Source organism: Vicia villosa, unplaced genomic scaffold, assembly GCF_029867415.1.
Source record: "Vicia villosa cultivar HV-30 ecotype Madison, WI unplaced genomic scaffold, Vvil1.0 ctg.000326F_1_1, whole genome shotgun sequence".
In the NCBI taxonomy this organism is placed as follows: domain Eukaryota; kingdom Viridiplantae; phylum Streptophyta; class Magnoliopsida; order Fabales; family Fabaceae; genus Vicia; species Vicia villosa.
The window spans coordinates 276,443-293,249 of record NW_026705146.1 but is presented as its reverse complement, the minus strand read 5'-3'; the positions used below and the strand labels follow the sequence as shown (position 1 = coordinate 293,249).

The 16,807-nt window shown below is 36.7% G+C and overlaps 1 protein-coding gene across 1 annotated transcript; it reads left to right on the top strand.

Annotated features, from left to right (window-relative positions):
* LOC131626835 (RNA polymerase II C-terminal domain phosphatase-like 3) lies at positions 1-6,493 on the top strand. Its single transcript, XM_058897674.1, has 12 exons — positions 1-986; positions 1,109-1,226; positions 1,331-1,386; positions 1,489-1,549; positions 1,663-2,973; positions 3,224-3,805; positions 3,883-4,029; positions 4,123-4,391; positions 4,498-4,609; positions 4,691-4,948; positions 5,509-5,555; positions 5,658-6,493. Exons 1-12 carry the CDS (start codon positions 370-372, stop codon positions 5,725-5,727), a joined length of 3,648 nt encoding a protein of 1,215 aa, XP_058753657.1. The 5' UTR covers positions 1-369; the 3' UTR covers positions 5,728-6,493.
* Positions 6,494-16,807: the final 10,314 nt, after the last annotated feature.

Below are 16,807 nucleotides of genomic sequence, written 5' to 3'. Positions count from 1 at the left end.
TTTTTCTTCTTATTATTATATTTATTTATTTTTCTCTCTGCTTTTTTCATTCTTCGTTCTTCAACTCTCGCTCCTCGACCTCGACGGCGTCTCTGTATAATCGGATCTGAAACTTCGATCTCGTTTTCCGATCATCGGAAACCGATTCCGATTCCGATTTTAACATTATTGTTTCATCTTAAATCTAAATCTCAATAGATCTCGAAAATCGAAATCGGAAAATTGTTGTTGTAACCCTAATTTAATCACTGACCTAATATTTTTTCTTGCAATTTCGATATTCGCAACCGATTTGATTTGCGGTTTACGGTTTCAGTAGTTGAAAAGTTGAATTGTTGTTGTTGTGAATTTGTATTCTGTTTTTTATTAATGGTTTTTGGATCGTTTTTGGATTGTGATAATTTGAAAAACTTGGAGGAGATGGGGAAAGAGGTTGTTGAAGATGTGGAAGAGGGTGAGATTTCTGATACGGCTTCGGTTGAGGAGATTAGTGAAGAGGATTTTAAGAAACAGGATGTTGTTAAAGTGAATGGTAGTAATAGTGATAAGGCTACTAGTGGTGGTGTTGGTGGTGGCGGTGGTGGTAAATCTAGGGTTTTGGCTGTTCAGGATTTGTATTCGAAGTATCCGACTATATCGCGAGGTTATGCTGCGGGGTTGTATAATCTTGCTTGGGCGCAGGCGGTTCAGAATAAGCCTTTGAATGATATTTTTGTTATGGAACTTGATGGTGTTTCGAAAGATACTAATGCTAATAGTAATAATAGCAGTGATAATAAGGATGATTTGAGTACGTTGAATGAGGTTATTGTGGTGGATGATGATGATAAAGAGGAAGGGGAGTTGGAGGAGGGTGAGATTGATGGTGATGATGATGATATGGATTGTGTTATGCTGGGTGGTGATGCTTCGGAGACTATTTTTGATTCGGAGGTGATTGATGTTAGGGATGTTTTGGAGAGTATTACTGTTGCTAATGTGGCAGAGTAAGTGAAAACTGTTTGTGCTTTTGTTGTTGGTTGTTGGTTGTTGGTTTATGAATAGCTGATATTGGATTTGCAACGTTGAATTGACTTGTGTGTTTGTTGGGTGATTTTTGTTTTTGTAGATCGTTTGCTGAAAGTTGTACTAGGCTTCAGAGTGCCTTGCAGAGCAAAATGTTCGCGGGTTCTGAAAAAGATGTTCTTGTTCCTTTGTTATTTAATGCAGTTAAAGTGATTTATTCTGTAAGGCCCCTAGAGATCTTTATCTGTTTCACTTTTGAATTTTGTTGTATCGTTTTGGTTTCTGTTGATTATGTAGTCACTGATTTATTGTGTCTTTGTTGTAGGTGTTCTGCTCTATGGAATATTTGCAAAAGGAAGAGAATAAGGATAACTTATTAAGGTTTAAAAAATATTTGTTATTGGTTTTTAGCTTTTAATTCTTTCAAATTGCAGTACTATCCATCTCTAAACTATGTTTCCTTGGTTACATTTTTCATGTTAGATTGCTTTCTTCTCTGAAGAATGAACATGCTCATTTATTTACTCAAGAGCTTAATAAAGAGGTGATGTTTAATGCCAGCTCTTTTTGTAGTCATGCCCCATTTCTATGTATAGTGCTTGTTGAATGAAATGAAAATTTAGCTAGAATCTAAAACTTGTTTGCTTTTTTGTACAGATTCAGGCCATGATTACTTCGATTGTTTCTGTTGATGCTCTGGGCAATAGTCAGGTTATTGACAAGGAGGGAAAATTGGAGGCCTTTAATAAGTCTCAGCAACTTCTAGGTTTACAAGCCAGTGGATTGATATCTTCTAGTATGCTTGTCCATGATAGCCCAGCCTATGCATCCGAAACCTTGTTTTATGGACAAAATAATTTTAAAGGCCCTATGCTCCCACTGTTTGACCTACACAAGGATCATGATTTAGATAGTTTACCGTCACCCACGCGAGAAGCTCCGTCCTGCTTTCCTGTGAATAAATTGTTTTCGGTTGGAGATGGAATGGATAGATTTGGGGTTCCTCTTGCCTCTAAGACAGAGCCTGAGAGGATGGAGCTGGATGGTAAGGATTCCAAGTTTCACATCTATGAAAATGATGCTCTGAAAGCTTTTTCCACATATCAACAAAAGTTTAATCAAAGTTCCTTTTTTACGGATGATAAGTTTCCAAGTCCAACTCCTTCAGGTGACTGTGAGGAAGGGGTTGTTGATACCAATGGTGAGGTTTCTAGTGCTTCTATAGCTGCTTCGCTAATAAGCTCTAAGTCATCTCCCTTGGATCAGATGCCTGTTTCTTCTACTTCTACTTCCATCAATCGGTCTTCAACAAAGAGTAGAGATCCTAGGCTTCGTTTCATTAATTCTGATACTTTAGATGTTAACCAACCTTTAGGGACAAATAATATGCCTAAAGTGGAATATGCTGGAAGTATAATCTCAAGAAAGCAAAAGGCTGTTGAAGAACCTTCTTTGGATGCTAGCCCTCCCAAAAGACTTAGAAGGACTTTGGAAAATTCCCAGCACAATACCAGAGAGGAAAGAACTATGGATGGAAAAGGTGGTTGGTTGGAAGAAAATACATTGGTTGGATCTCAGTTGATTGAACGGAACCATTTAATTCAAAAAGGGGAAACTGAACTCAAAAGGACTATGAGCACTAGTTCTAGTAATTTGACCATGACAAGTAGTGGAAATGAGCAGACACCTATTACAAGCGGCAGCACCACAGCTTCCCTACCCGCGTTATTGAAAAACATAGCTGTAAATCCAACCATGTTACTGAATATACTTTTAGAGCAACAACAGAGATTAGCAGCAGAAGCCCAAACGAAGCCTGTTGATTATGCTACAAGTACACTGCATTTAATCAACTCAAATTCAACAAGTGGAACAGACGCAACTGTGAATACAGGTCCAACAATGACTGCTGGTCTTCCTCAAAGTTCTGTTGGAATGTTTCCAACTTCATCACCGGCAACTTCCATGGTAACATCCTTTTATGAAATTATTTCTCTCATGTGAACACTTCAAAATTCAATTCTTGATATTCTCCTGTGGTCATGGTGTTATCTTCCAATTTTCTATTTCTTTCCTCTGCTTGCATTTGAGAATTAATGTGGAAAGTTTAGCATTTTGATTCCTCATTATGAGTCTAGGTTGTTTACTATCATGGAAGCCTGCTCCTTAAGGCTAACTGCGGCTTAACTTTTTTTTTTGGTATGTTTTTGATACTCAGGCACCAGTCCTACAAGTCGATTCTGGAAAGGTTCGCATGAAACCCCGCGATCCACGCCGCTTTCTCCATGGAAGTAGTACTCTCCAGAAGGGTGGGAGTTTGGGGAGTGAACAATCCAAAACAACTGTATCCCCTATGCCAAATAACCAGGCAACAGATTTGACATCTCCGTCAATCGCACAACCTGATATTACTCGGCAATTTACCAAGAATCTGAAAAACATTGCTGATATTATGTCTGTTCCCCAAGAACCATCAACTCAATCTCCTGCTACTCAGAATGTTTCTTCTGCATCTGTCCCCTTTACATCAGATAGAGCTGAGCAGAAATCTGTTCTACCTCACCCTCAGAACCTGAAAGGTGGCGTAGAATCAGCTCCTGAAACATGCACATCAGGTTCCCCTCAACCCCAGAATACATGGGCTGATGTTGAGCACCTTTTTGAAGGTTATGATGAGAAGCAGAAAGCTGCTATACAAAGAGAGAGATCTAGGAGGCTTGAAGAACAGAATAAAATGTTTGCTGCTAGAAAGCTGTGCCTTGTATTGGACCTAGACCATACACTTCTTAATTCTGCTAAGGTAATTTACATGGAATGGGTTCTCCTGTCTTGAGGATTAAAGTTTGGACAATGGCATACTAACCTTTTTTCTTTCAGTTTATGGAAGTTGATCCTGTGCATGATGAGATATTGAGAAAGAAAGAAGAACAAGATCGCGAGAAGCCTCACAGGCATCTTTTTCGTTTTCCTCATATGGGAATGTGGACTAAACTCAGGCCAGGAGTCTGGAACTTCCTGGAGAAGGTAATATGAGTTTTATATTATGTTTTAGGTATGATGTTGCACCTGTCTTAATGTTCTATTAAAGCATTCACATCTTTTCTTAATGCTTTACAGGCTAGTAAGCTCTTTGAGATGCATCTTTACACTATGGGAAACAAGCTATATGCAACAGAAATGGCAAAGGTGCTTGATCCAAAGGGAGTATTGTTTGCTGGTAGAGTTATCTCTAGAGGTGATGATACTGAAACAGTTGACGGTGACGAGAGAGCGCCTAAAAGCAAAGATTTGGAAGGCGTTTTGGGTATGGAATCATCTGTTGTAATTATAGATGATTCTGTGAGAGTCTGGCCTCATAACAAACTGAACCTTATAGTGGTGGAAAGGTCAGTGCGTCATAGCATACAATTCTCTTAGATGCAATTCTTTTGTCTTTTCTGCTATTATTATTGAGTTGATGCATCCCTGTATTAAGTTTTAAAATATTTGCAGGTACACATACTTCCCTTGTAGCAGACGTCAATTTGGGCTTCCTGGCCCTTCACTTCTTGAGATTGACCACGATGAGAGACCTGATACTGGAAGTCTGGCATCCTCTTTGGGGGTAAAGTTATATTCAGTTTTTCTTTGATTTAGGACGATTTCTTATTTTTTGCGGTCTATAATTCCTTTCTCCCTGGAGTAGGTTATCGAGAGAATACACCAAAACTTTTTTGCTTCTCAATCCTTAGAAGAAGTGGATGTCAGAAATATCCTAGCTTCAGAGCAGAGGAAAATCTTGGATGGTTGTCGAATAGTATTTAGTAGGGTGTTTCCTGTTGGCGAAGCCAATCCCCACCATCACCCATTGTGGCAGACAGCTGAACAATTTGGCGCTTCTTGCACAAACCAAGTTGATGATCAGGTTACTCATGTAGTTGCTAATTCCCTTGGGACTGATAAGGTATACTTTGGTTTCAAAACTTTCACCTTGCTATGGTAGTGCCTACCTGTGCATGCATATTTTATTTTGTTTTTTGAATCGGCCAATGTTAGTAGATAGTTGTTAGGTTAATATTTTCTCCTTCACTAGAGTTTCCTCCAACTCCTTTAACCCTTATAGCGTAAATCCTTAGTTCAAACCGTGAAGCTACCCAACCCCAGCTTTTTTTGGTTTGATGGTGTTATAAAATAACAGACACATGCAAAACTGTAGTAATTGTAATTAACCATAAAAGATTTACCCTTAATGGAATAAAAAGAATAACAAACCATTGCTTGAAGAAATGGATATCATGGGGTTCCTTCTAGCTAGCTACCCTTGCTACTCTTCACAATTTGTTAATATGTCAACTTCATTATCAACCAATAAAAGATCATTAAACTTCTATCAATTTAGAGAGAGCCCTTCCTTTCCTATTTTTTTTTCCCACATGTAGAAAGTCTTCATTACTGTGATAGACACACAGACTTAGTTGCTGTGTTAAATCTATTTCTGATGAGTGTTGGCTTTGTCCTGCACAGGTGAATTGGGCTATTTGCAATGGGAAATTTGTAGTCCATCCTAGCTGGTGAGTACCGTAAAAATTATGATATTCGTGTTTTATCCTCTTCCTGTTTTTTTTAATCTAAATTAATTTGTGCTGCTTCTTTCCTACCCTAATATAAAACAGGGTTGAAGCATCAGCATTGCTTTATAGGAGGGCGAATGAGCAAGAGTTTCTCATTAAACCAGAAAAATGACCCCCAGCCCTTGGTAAACTAAAATATATGAAATATAAATCAAGAATCACATTGATTCCGGGTGCGTGAATTCATTAGGTCAAATCTGGTCAGGGGACAATTTTAAATTGTGACCCCTATCCATTGGAGGCGGTTATTGACGAGTGTGTTATTTCTTTGACTGGCCGGAAGCTGAGGAGTTAATGGAGGATTGTATAAATGCCCTTTGGGATTTTGCTACTGGTTTTGGAACTAGGGTGGGTGATATTGTGGAGTTGACATATGTGAAACCGGTGAAAATGGGATGGTGACAGGAGGGAAATACTTTCGCTGACTGTAAAATTAAAGGCCTCTGAATGAGTGTTAAAATATGTGGAATAATTCTGACTAAACCTAATTTAGGGAAAACAAATCCTTGATTAGTGATTGAGTCTAAGGAGATGAGGGCACTAGAGTTGGGATTTTTCAGAGGATGGATAGTTGGCCCAGCAAAATGAATCTCTTATAAAGGAATTTGTATATCAAAGATGTAACTGCCTAAAGCATTTTAGGAGGATTGAAATAATCACCATTCCCTCCCATAAAACAAATAAAGTCGGGCAGGGAGGTAGAGGATAGAACAAGATAGAAAATGCGTCTAAAGTCTAACTATGAATTGTAGTCAAGGGTCATATTTATCCATTGAAAAATTGCTCCAACCTTCAATTTATGCCTCAACAAATCCCAATTGGAAAATTTTGAAAAATTGTAAAAACATCATTCATTTATGTTATTCTTGCTGAGATCCCATCATTATAGCCAAAAAAAAAAAGTGGATAGATTGAAAAACATTATATATGTTTGAAGGCATAATAATGGAGATTGCTGCTCAGTACTGAAAAGGGAAGGAACCATAAAAGGTTTACTCTGTTTTTTGTGTGTGCCTGTTCATTCTTGGAAACATTAATGGTCCTATCTAGTTTAGTTGCAGTAACTCAGGTGCAGTGTGGAAACTTGCCATTCCAGTAAGTCTATATTTAGAAAGACAAACTTGCACTGTGATATGCTGATATGCTTGAGGAAATGAGTGTCCAATGGCAATAAAAACACACAGTACCTCCAAACATATTTTCCATTGACAGCTAGTTTCCTGCAACCAAAGTTTGATCAAAGCTAAACTAGAATTTTCTTAAATATATACAAGTTTTGATATAAAACTATAAAACAATTGAGTAATCTTTTAATTTACAAACTTATAATATATCAAATGAAAACACAAAACACATTTACAAATTTTCTTTTTCTAATTTTAGTTGAATTTTAATTTTAAAAACACGGGTTGAATTGTTTTTCATAAACCTATTTTTAACTTTTTGATAGTTTTTCATTAACAATAATAAAAGATTGTGCTTTGTAATTTCTACAGATATATCGGAAAACATTATAGTTCCTCAGATTGATATTTTAAAATGATCTCTAAATTATAAAATATTAATTAAACTTTTTTATACTCTGAAATAAAATCAAATTTGTTACTTCGTTAGTATTTGTGAAGGCTGAAATGATATGAAGTTGGTAATAATGATTATGAATTTTAAACCAATATTAATAACAAAGGTTGAGGGATAAACATGATTATTTTTTGTACTAATTTTAAATATTGAGAACCTGTGGTATAAAATACTAGTATCACACAACTTTCTGTTGTAAAATATTAATTGAAAATTTACATTTCTAAGCAAGTGTGTAGTTTGGTACTAGTAGCTTTTATAATTTTGTTTTGACAAATTTCTATATAAATTTTAAAAAGCTTAAAATAACAATTGATGTCATAAACATTAAACAAATCAGGTCACATTTTGTTCTTTTTCTTTATAACAGTTTCATCTATATGTTCAGCTAAGTATGGCACTGTTACTATTACCACAAACCATTGGACGAGTATACACATCCACAACAACTAACTACTTTAACTTGTTTAACAAATGCATAAATGAATTTGGTAGCTTAAATGAATTTTACCCAATGCTTTATATTTCACTTTCCAATTATTTAAACATTTTAATTATATATTTTTAAACATTTATAAAATCTGTTAAGAGTCTCACATCGAACAATATATGGCCTGAACATGTCCTTATAAGTGGGGGCAATCCTCACCTTACAAGTCGGTTTTATAGGGTTGAGTTAGGTTCAACCACACTTCTTAACATGGTATCAAGAGTCTCGTTTAAGATTCGGTGGGTCATGTCCTTATGAGTGGGGGTAATCCTCACCCTACAAGCCGATTTTGTAGGTATGAGTTAGGTCCAACCACATTTCTTAATATGGTATCAGACTCTGGTTTAAGATCTGGTGGGCCACCTTTTATGGTTTCTGCTATCGGGCCACCCACTGTTTATTTCCATGCTCCAGTTGTCTAGTCCTGGGCGTGAGGGGGTGTGTTAAGAGTCCCACATAGGACAATATATGGCCTGAACATGTCTTTATAAGTGGGGACTATCCTCACCTTACAACCAGTTTTGTAGGGTTGAGTTAGGTCCAACTACATTTCTTTACATGGTATCAGAGTCTCGTTTAAGATCCGGTGGGTCACCTTCTATGGTTTCCGCTATCGGGTCATCCGTCATTTATTTCCACGCTCCAGTTGTCTAGTCCTGGGCGTTAGGGGGTGTGTTAAGAGTCCCACATCAGACAATATATGGCTTGAACATGTTCTTATAAGTGGGGTCAATCCCACATCGGACAATATATGGCCTGAATATGTCTTTATAAGTGGAGGTAATCCTCACCCTACAAACCGGTTTTGTAGGGATGAGTTAGGCCCAATCACATTTCTTAACAAAATCTGTCAAAAAATTTTAAATGAATTTTATTAATCTTATAATATATTTTGTGCTCACATATAAACAATTGAAACCAAATAGTTCTAACATATCAAGATGTTTTAAAAAGAAGATATCATATATTTAAAATAAATTAAAATATTCAAAAAGTCAAACTAAATTAAAAATATATTAAATAATACACTACATAAGACAATAAATTATAAAAATATATTTACAAAAATTACACTAGCACAATATATTTGAAAAATATAAAATAATTTTTAATTGTTGTTATTTTCATTTCTAAATTTTTTTTTGTATAAGTATTGTTAAAAGATGTTGATGATCTGACTTATCAACAGTATCAAATCTTTTACGTAGACTCTTTAAAATTAATATTAGAATCACAAAAATAATTATAAGAATAATCATAATTCAAGGTTATTGAAGGTATAAGTAGAATTAACTTTAGCTAAGCATTGTAACTGACAACTGTCAGTATTGTAAGTGTCTTACCTACTATCACAGGTTTCCCACTTGTGCTATATAAAGCACAAGTGTTTGTTGTAACTATTCATTCAATCAATATACACAAATTCTGTTATAACAGAAATGCAATCTCTCTCTACCTTTCTATTTTCTATAATATGGTATCAGATTTCTGAATCGATCCATGGCTGATATTACTCCGCCTCCGTCGCCGCCGCACTCTAACCTTGGCTCACCGGACGGTACGCCGGTGGTGCCACCGGTTGCTGATGAATCTCGTCGTCTTCATTTCTCTCTCAAGATCGCGCAAAAATTGGATGAAAAGAATTTTCACCTTTGGCGCCAACAGGTTGAGCCGTACATCAACGCACATGATCTCACCGATCTGGTGGTTTGTGCTTGTGTACCGCCGAAGTTCCTTTCTGAAGCCGCTCGCCGTGCCGGTTCTTTTAATCCGGTGTATTCTGCGTGGATCCACAAGGATTAGATGCTTCTCTCGTGGCTTCAATCCACGTTGTCGAGTGAGATCCTCTCGCGAGTTCTTGGATGTTCGCATTCGCACGAACTATGGGATCGTTTGTTCAGCTACTTTCAGAAACAAACTCGTGCGAGAGCGCGTCATCTCCGTGTTGAACTACATGCACTAACACTTGATACTCTCTCTGTTCAAGACTATCTCCTGAAGATTCGCACAATTGTTGATGCGCTAGCTTCCATTGGAGATCCTATTCCTCTATCTCATCACATTGACGTTATTTTGGAAGGTTTGCCAGTCGAATTTGCTCCTGTTGTCTCTGTTGTTGAAAGTAAGTTTGGTGTTATGGATCTGGATGAAGTTGAGATTCTACTGTTAGCTCATGAACTTCGTCTTAACAAGTTCAAGAAACAGTCTCCACCAGATCTAGTGTCACTCAATCTTACACACTCTGTGGCTCCTTCAGCACCTCCCTCACCTGCAGTGAACTCCTCTTCCACCTCTACCAATGCTTCCACTTAACATGTGCAGGAATCTCATCAGTTCAGAGGAGGCAGGAGTTCTCGTGGTGGTATATTCACTAGAGGAAGAGGTGGTAGATCTTCCACCTCTCACATTCAGTGTCAAGTGTGCTCCAAACCTGGTCATACTGCTTTGCAATGCTGACATAGGTTCAACCATCAGTTCCAGTCAGTTGCACCTCCAGCCTCAACTCCTTATGTGCAACCTCAGTGGCCTGGTGCTGGTGTTTACTACACTCAGGTACCTCAAGCATGTCCTCAACATTCTCCTTATGTGTGGGCTTGGCCTCCTGTTGCTGTTGTTCCTACAGCATTTCCTGCCATAGTTCCTGCAGCTGCTCCTGCAGTCATTTCCCAGGCTCCAAGTACCTTTGTGGCTAGTACCTTGCCCTCATCCTCTGGTTCCTGGTTCCCTGACTCAGGGGCATCATATCATGTTACAAATGATGCTTCCAACTTGCAGCAGTTGACTCCCTTTGAAGGCCATGACCAGATCTATGTAGGCAATGGACAAGGTCTGCCTATTCACACTGCTAGCTCAATTTCCTTTACATCACCTCTACACTCTCCCACACACCTCACTCTTAAAAACTTACTTCATGTTCCTTCTATAACCAAAAATCTGCTAAGTGTCAGTCAGTTTACTAAGGATAATAATGTCTACTTTGTCTTTTCTGCTAATCACTGCCTTGTTAAATGTCAGGTGTCTAATGCCACTTTACTAGAAGGTCATGTGGGTGCTGATGGTCTTTATGAGTTTCCTTCAATCAATGTCTCCAAGTCTGCTAAGTCCTCATTGGCTTCCATCTCTAAGTCTTCTAATAATGCTGCACCTAGTGCTTATACATTTTCTGTAAATTCTAGTTTGCCCTATATGTGGCACCTTAGGCTTGGGCATCCTAATACACATGCTCTCAAACTTGTTTTGCAACAATGTAATGTTCCATTTACAAATAAAGCCAATGATCTTTTCTGTTCTGCTTGTTGTATTGGGAAATCTCATAGACTTCACTCACCCACTTCACACACTGTATATACTCAACCACTTGAATTGATTTACACTGACCTTTGGGGTCCTTCACCTTTCAAGTCCACCACTGGTTTCTTCTATTATATCTCTTTTATAGATGCATACTCCAAGTTCACTTGGCTGTATCTTATTAAGAATAAATCTGAGGCAATATCTGTTTTTCAGAAGTTTAAAACTATGGTTGAGCTGCAGCTCAATCTCCCCATTAAAGCTGTCCAGTCTGACTGGGGTGGGGAGTTTAGACCTTTTGCCAAATTTCTAACTGACTCAGGCATTATTCATAGACTGATATGCCCTCATACACACCATCAGAATGGTGTCATTGAGAGAAAACACAGACACATTGTTGATTTAGGGCTTACTTTACTCAGTCAAGCCTCTCTACCTCTTACCTACTAGGATTATGCATTTTCTACTACTGTTTATTTTATCAACAGGTTGCCATCTGCTTCAGTGCAGTTTGCCGTGCCATTTACTCTTCTGTTTCATCAGCAGCCTGATTATAAATTCTTTAAGGTCTTTGGCTGCTCTTGCTTCCCTCTCTTGAGACCATATAATACTCACAAACTAGCCTTTAGGTATCAGGAGTGTCTCTTCTTAGGTTACTCCACCTCTCACAAGGGGTATAGATGTTTAGCACCTAATGGTAGATTGTACATCTCCAAAGATGTGCTTTTCAATGAGTCCAAATTCCCTTTTCCTAAACTATTCTTAGCTCCAATGTCTAATAACTCTTCTTTCTCCTATTTAGCTCCTAGTTGTTCAAGTCCTATTCTCAGCTCTCTTACTCCCCATCTCAACAGAGTCCCATCAAGTCCCCCTGTTCCTATTCCCTCTTCTTCCTCTCCTTCTTTATCTAGCAGTCCTGTCACTGCCCCCAGTCCTAGTATTCCTTCCCCCAGCCCTATGTCAGTTTCTCCTAGTGCTTCCTCCAGTAGTGTCAGCTCTTCTTCTCCTACTGGTTCTGCTCCTATTATTCCCTCTAATGCCATTCCTGTGTCACAAGTTCTTGTTAACAGCCATCCTATGAAGACTAGAGCCAAATCTGGTTTCATCCAGCCTAGGCTTGAACCTAGGTTGCTTCTTGCCCACACTGAGCCTAAGTCTGTCAAACAGGCTCTTGCTGACGTCAACTGGAAGTCAGCTATGCAGGCTGAATTTGATGCCCTGCAGAAGAACAATACCTGGTCCTTGGTGCCTTTGCCTCCCCATAAGAATGTTATAGGGTGTAAGTGGGTATTTAGACTTAAAGAGAATCCTGATGGTTCTATTAGTCGTTACAAGGCACGCCTAGGGGCTAAGGGTTTTCATCAGAGGCATGGGCTGGATTTCACTGAGACTTTCTCACCTGTGGTTAAGCCTGTTACTATCAGGGTGATCCTCACCATTGCAATCACTCACAGGTGGCCTCTTCACCAGCTAGATGTTAATAATGCCTTCTTGAATGGCTTGCTTTCTGAAGAAGTATACATGGAGCAGCCTCAGGGCTTTATTCATTCTGACTCCACACTTGTGTGCAAGCTAAATAAAGCCCTCTATGGGCTCAAACAAGCCCCTAGGCAATGGTTTGAAAGACTGCAGTCAGCCCTAATCCAGCTCCACTTCAAACCCAGCAAATGTGACCCTTCTATTTTTACCTATTTCTCAAAGGGTCATTCTCTTTATCTACTTGTCTATGTTGATGACATAATACTCACTAGAAGTTCACCTGCCCTTCTCAAGGAGGTTATTTCCAAACTGAACTCTATTTTTTCTCTTAAACATCTTGGAGAACTTGACTATTTTCTGGGCATAGAGGTCAAACAAGCTGCTCAGGGTTCCTTGTTGCTGACTCAAACTAAATACCTCAGGGATTTATTGCAGAAAACTAATATGCTTGAGGCTAGCCCTGTCTCTACACCCATGCACTCCACTTGTAAACTTACAAAAACTGGATCTGCAGCCTTTTTTGACCCTTTTATGTACAGGTCTGTGGTTGGTGCCTTCCAGTATGCCACCATTACTAGACCTGATCTGACTTATGCTGTTAATAAGGTCTGTCAGTTTATGTCCCACCCTCTTGATACTCACTAGATTGCTGTCAAGAGGATTCTCAGGTACATCAAGGGTACTCTTCACCATGGCTTGTTTCTAAGTCCTCTCTCCCCCAAATCTCCTCCTTCTCTTCATGTTTACTGTGATGCTGATTGGGCTTCAGACCCTGATGATAGGCGCAGTACTTCTGGTGCTGCTATCTTTTTTTGGTCTAATCTCATCTCTTGGTGGTCTAAAAAGCAACCTGTTGTGGCCAGGTCAAGCAGTGAATCAGAATACAGAAGCCTTGCTCAGGCTACAGTTGATCTGCTATGGATTCAAACCTTGCTCCTTGAACTCTGCATCAGTTCAAAACCCCATGTGGTGTTATGTGACAATCAGTCTGTTGTGCTCCTTGAGAAGGTGCTGGCTAAGCAAATTCAAGTTGTTCACATTCCTGGTACTGACCAGATTGCTGATGTTCTTACTAAGCCTTTGGCTTCTACTAAATTTCTTGAATTGATTCACAAACTTAGGGTTGCTAGCTCCTCTGCGTTTGTGGGGGGGGGGGGGGGGGTATTGAAGGTATAAGTAGAATTAGCTTTAGCTAAGCATTGTAACTGACAGCTGTCAGTATTGTAAGTGTCTTACCTGCTATCACAGGTTTCCCACTTGTGCTATATAAAGCACAAGTGTTTGTTGTAACTATTCATTCAATCAATATACACAAATTCTGTTATAACAGAAATGCAATCTCTCTCTCTACCTTTCTATTTTCTCTAATAAAGATTAATCAAGATTGCTATTATAGGTAACACATTCATATTTGATATTTTTTTAAAAGAATGATTTTATATAGAATGATAAAAAAGTATTAAAATGATCACTATATTTTTTATTTTCATAATATTATAATACCATAAAATATATTTGAAAAATTTATTTAAGTCCTTTAACACTCTTAAAAACTCTCATTCAATATAAATTTTGAGTTCCCTTAAATTAGGAGGTTTTTGATATAAATAAAAGTAAGTTCTCAAAAACTCTGTCAATCGAATTCCTCAATTCTTTCCACTCAATCCTGTTCTTTTTTTCAAAACCATCCCCTCTATCCCCCTTTAAACTCCAAAACATACCCTAAATATCTGGATAAGGATTCACGGACTTTAGCCCGCAATTTCAACTTGTATGGATTATTAGATTGATCGTATGGTTTTTATATTGACTCGTGCCATTGTTTTTAATTTTAAAAAAGCTTGGAAATCATGGTTTCATCTTCTTTCTCTGACTATCAGTTTGTGTATCATTTTTTAAAATTCGTTAACCACACCATCACAAAATTCGATGCGCAATGAATTCATATAATTTTTAAAATGTAAGCTCACATATATATATATATATATATATATATATATATATATATATATATATATATATATATATATATATATATATATGGGAAAAGCTAACATGTGCCCTAAGGGCACAAGTTAATGAGATATTTATAGAAATATTTTCTTGGAACGCGTGCACTCAATGTATCGAAACTTTAAATATGGCTTTATTGCATTTAATTACTTTTAACTTTTTCTAATTATAGTATCCTTAACATGTGCCCTTAGGGCACATGTTATATATATATATATATATATATATATATATATATATATATATATATATATATATATATATATATATATATGTGTGTGTGTGTTTTTTTTTTTTTTGAAAAATTAAAGCAACTCAAATTGGGTTTTCATTTACGTATTTCCTCAGTGTCATTTTATATTATTCCTTGTGAAGACATGATTATTAACCAAGGATAATCTTAATGATTACATAAGCAAAGAGCATAAAAAGCCAAGAGAATTTCTCCAACGTATAAAAGTGTGTAAATGTTTCCATTTGTGCTCCACTATAATAATTGCATTGCAATGATGATAATTGATCATGGTTTAAATATTTAACTTATCATAGCACTAAAATCTTGATCCAGAAAATCAAATGCAAGAAGGAAATTTCTAAAGATATGACTATGAAAGTTGGTTAATTTTTGTTATAAGTATGTAACTCACTTAGGGTTTAGTTATAAAATTAATATTTGACACAAAAATCAACTAAGAGAATTCATATTTTAGCTGTTCTAATTTTTCTTGTCATTTCTGTTTTTTTTTGGGGGAATTGACTTTAGATTAAAAGATTCTATAATTATTGTAATAATAGTACAATAGCTGGAAAGATCCAAACATTATGGATACATGGCATTTTTTGATAAATAGTAATAGATCTATTATCATCTATGCAATTACAAAGTAGTAGTTGGTTGAAAAGATAGAGAGACAAGCTTGTTATCTTGCCAAGCAAGTAATCATAACCATTTTGACATCCATATTCACCTGCCTTAAAGAAAGAAACAGAGAAGGTGCAATTTCCAATCTCACCTCCCTTTTTACTGTCCTTTTTCATCATACATATTGGTACACTTTTGCTTTACATTGTTCTTTAGTTAAATTTTCAAAATTTATGTTCATATTTACTTATTTTTAAAAAATTATCATGTAATTGGTTTTTGATTTAGGAGAAAATAAAGGAAGAACTAAATTTATGTGAAAAGTTTACATCATTTATTGGTCCTATTTTCAATGGTAATTAAAATCATACCAGACAGGCCGATTCAATCGATCGGACCAAGAACTAAAACTCTAATCAGTCTATTTAAATCTAAAAATCGACATGTTGAAGAATCAAGATTTAAGCTAGAAAATTAGTTGAAAACCAATCAAACAACAAAATACTGTGGGTTTGAACGACTTATAAAATCAAACTGAATTTTGCTTTTGAATTATAAGAACATAACAAAGGGTTTCGTTTTGAATCAAAATGTTCTTAGATTTAATTTTCTTCTTTCTTTTCCAATCACTCTAATGCACTGTAGCGTAGAGAAATCAAATTAAAAAACCAAAGTAAAAAATTATTTTTAATTCTTTTGCTGCCTCTTTTTTTCATTTGATAAATGAAAGTGGATTTTATACTATACTCTTCAGAATTAAGATCAACACAAATGATTTGGTTAGAGGTAATCTAGCAGCAGGATGTGAAATTGCAAGGGATTATTAAGGAGATTTTTGGGCGCCTTTGTGATAAATCTTGGGGTTTAAAATGTTCTCAAAGCATAACTTCTTTTTATTATGATAGCGATATAGGAGGCTAATAGGGGAGGTTGGCTGAATGTTTGGATATAAATAGACTCCCTAAATGTCCTGCAATGTATAATGAATGAGGAGCTCATACCTATAGATTTTCGTAACATATGATTTAATTATCGATATTTTCAGATGAATATAACCTATACCCATATTTATAGAGAAGACAACAGGTGTGTGAAGTGTAACGCCCATTTTTAGTTTGCACATTTTATTTAATTATGTCATGTTATGCTATGTGTTTTATTTCACTAATTAAGTGTTTATGTGGTATTTATATTATTTTTGGGAATTAATAGTAAATAGCATAAGTTAATATAAGTTAGTGAGGCCTTGAGTTATTGAGCTTGAGTTAGCATTAGTAAGTGTAGGGTGTGATTTAGGGTCCATTAGCATTATGAGAAAGATAGTAAGGTTAACCAAAACAAGGGTTTTAGAGGTTTAGAGAATAGAAACTTATTTTTCATAAAATTGGGAAATAGAAGAGGAGCGTGAAGAGAAAAGAAAGGGAGAATTCCAAGATTCAAGTTCATAGAGTTGGCTTCAATCCAAACCTAAGGTAA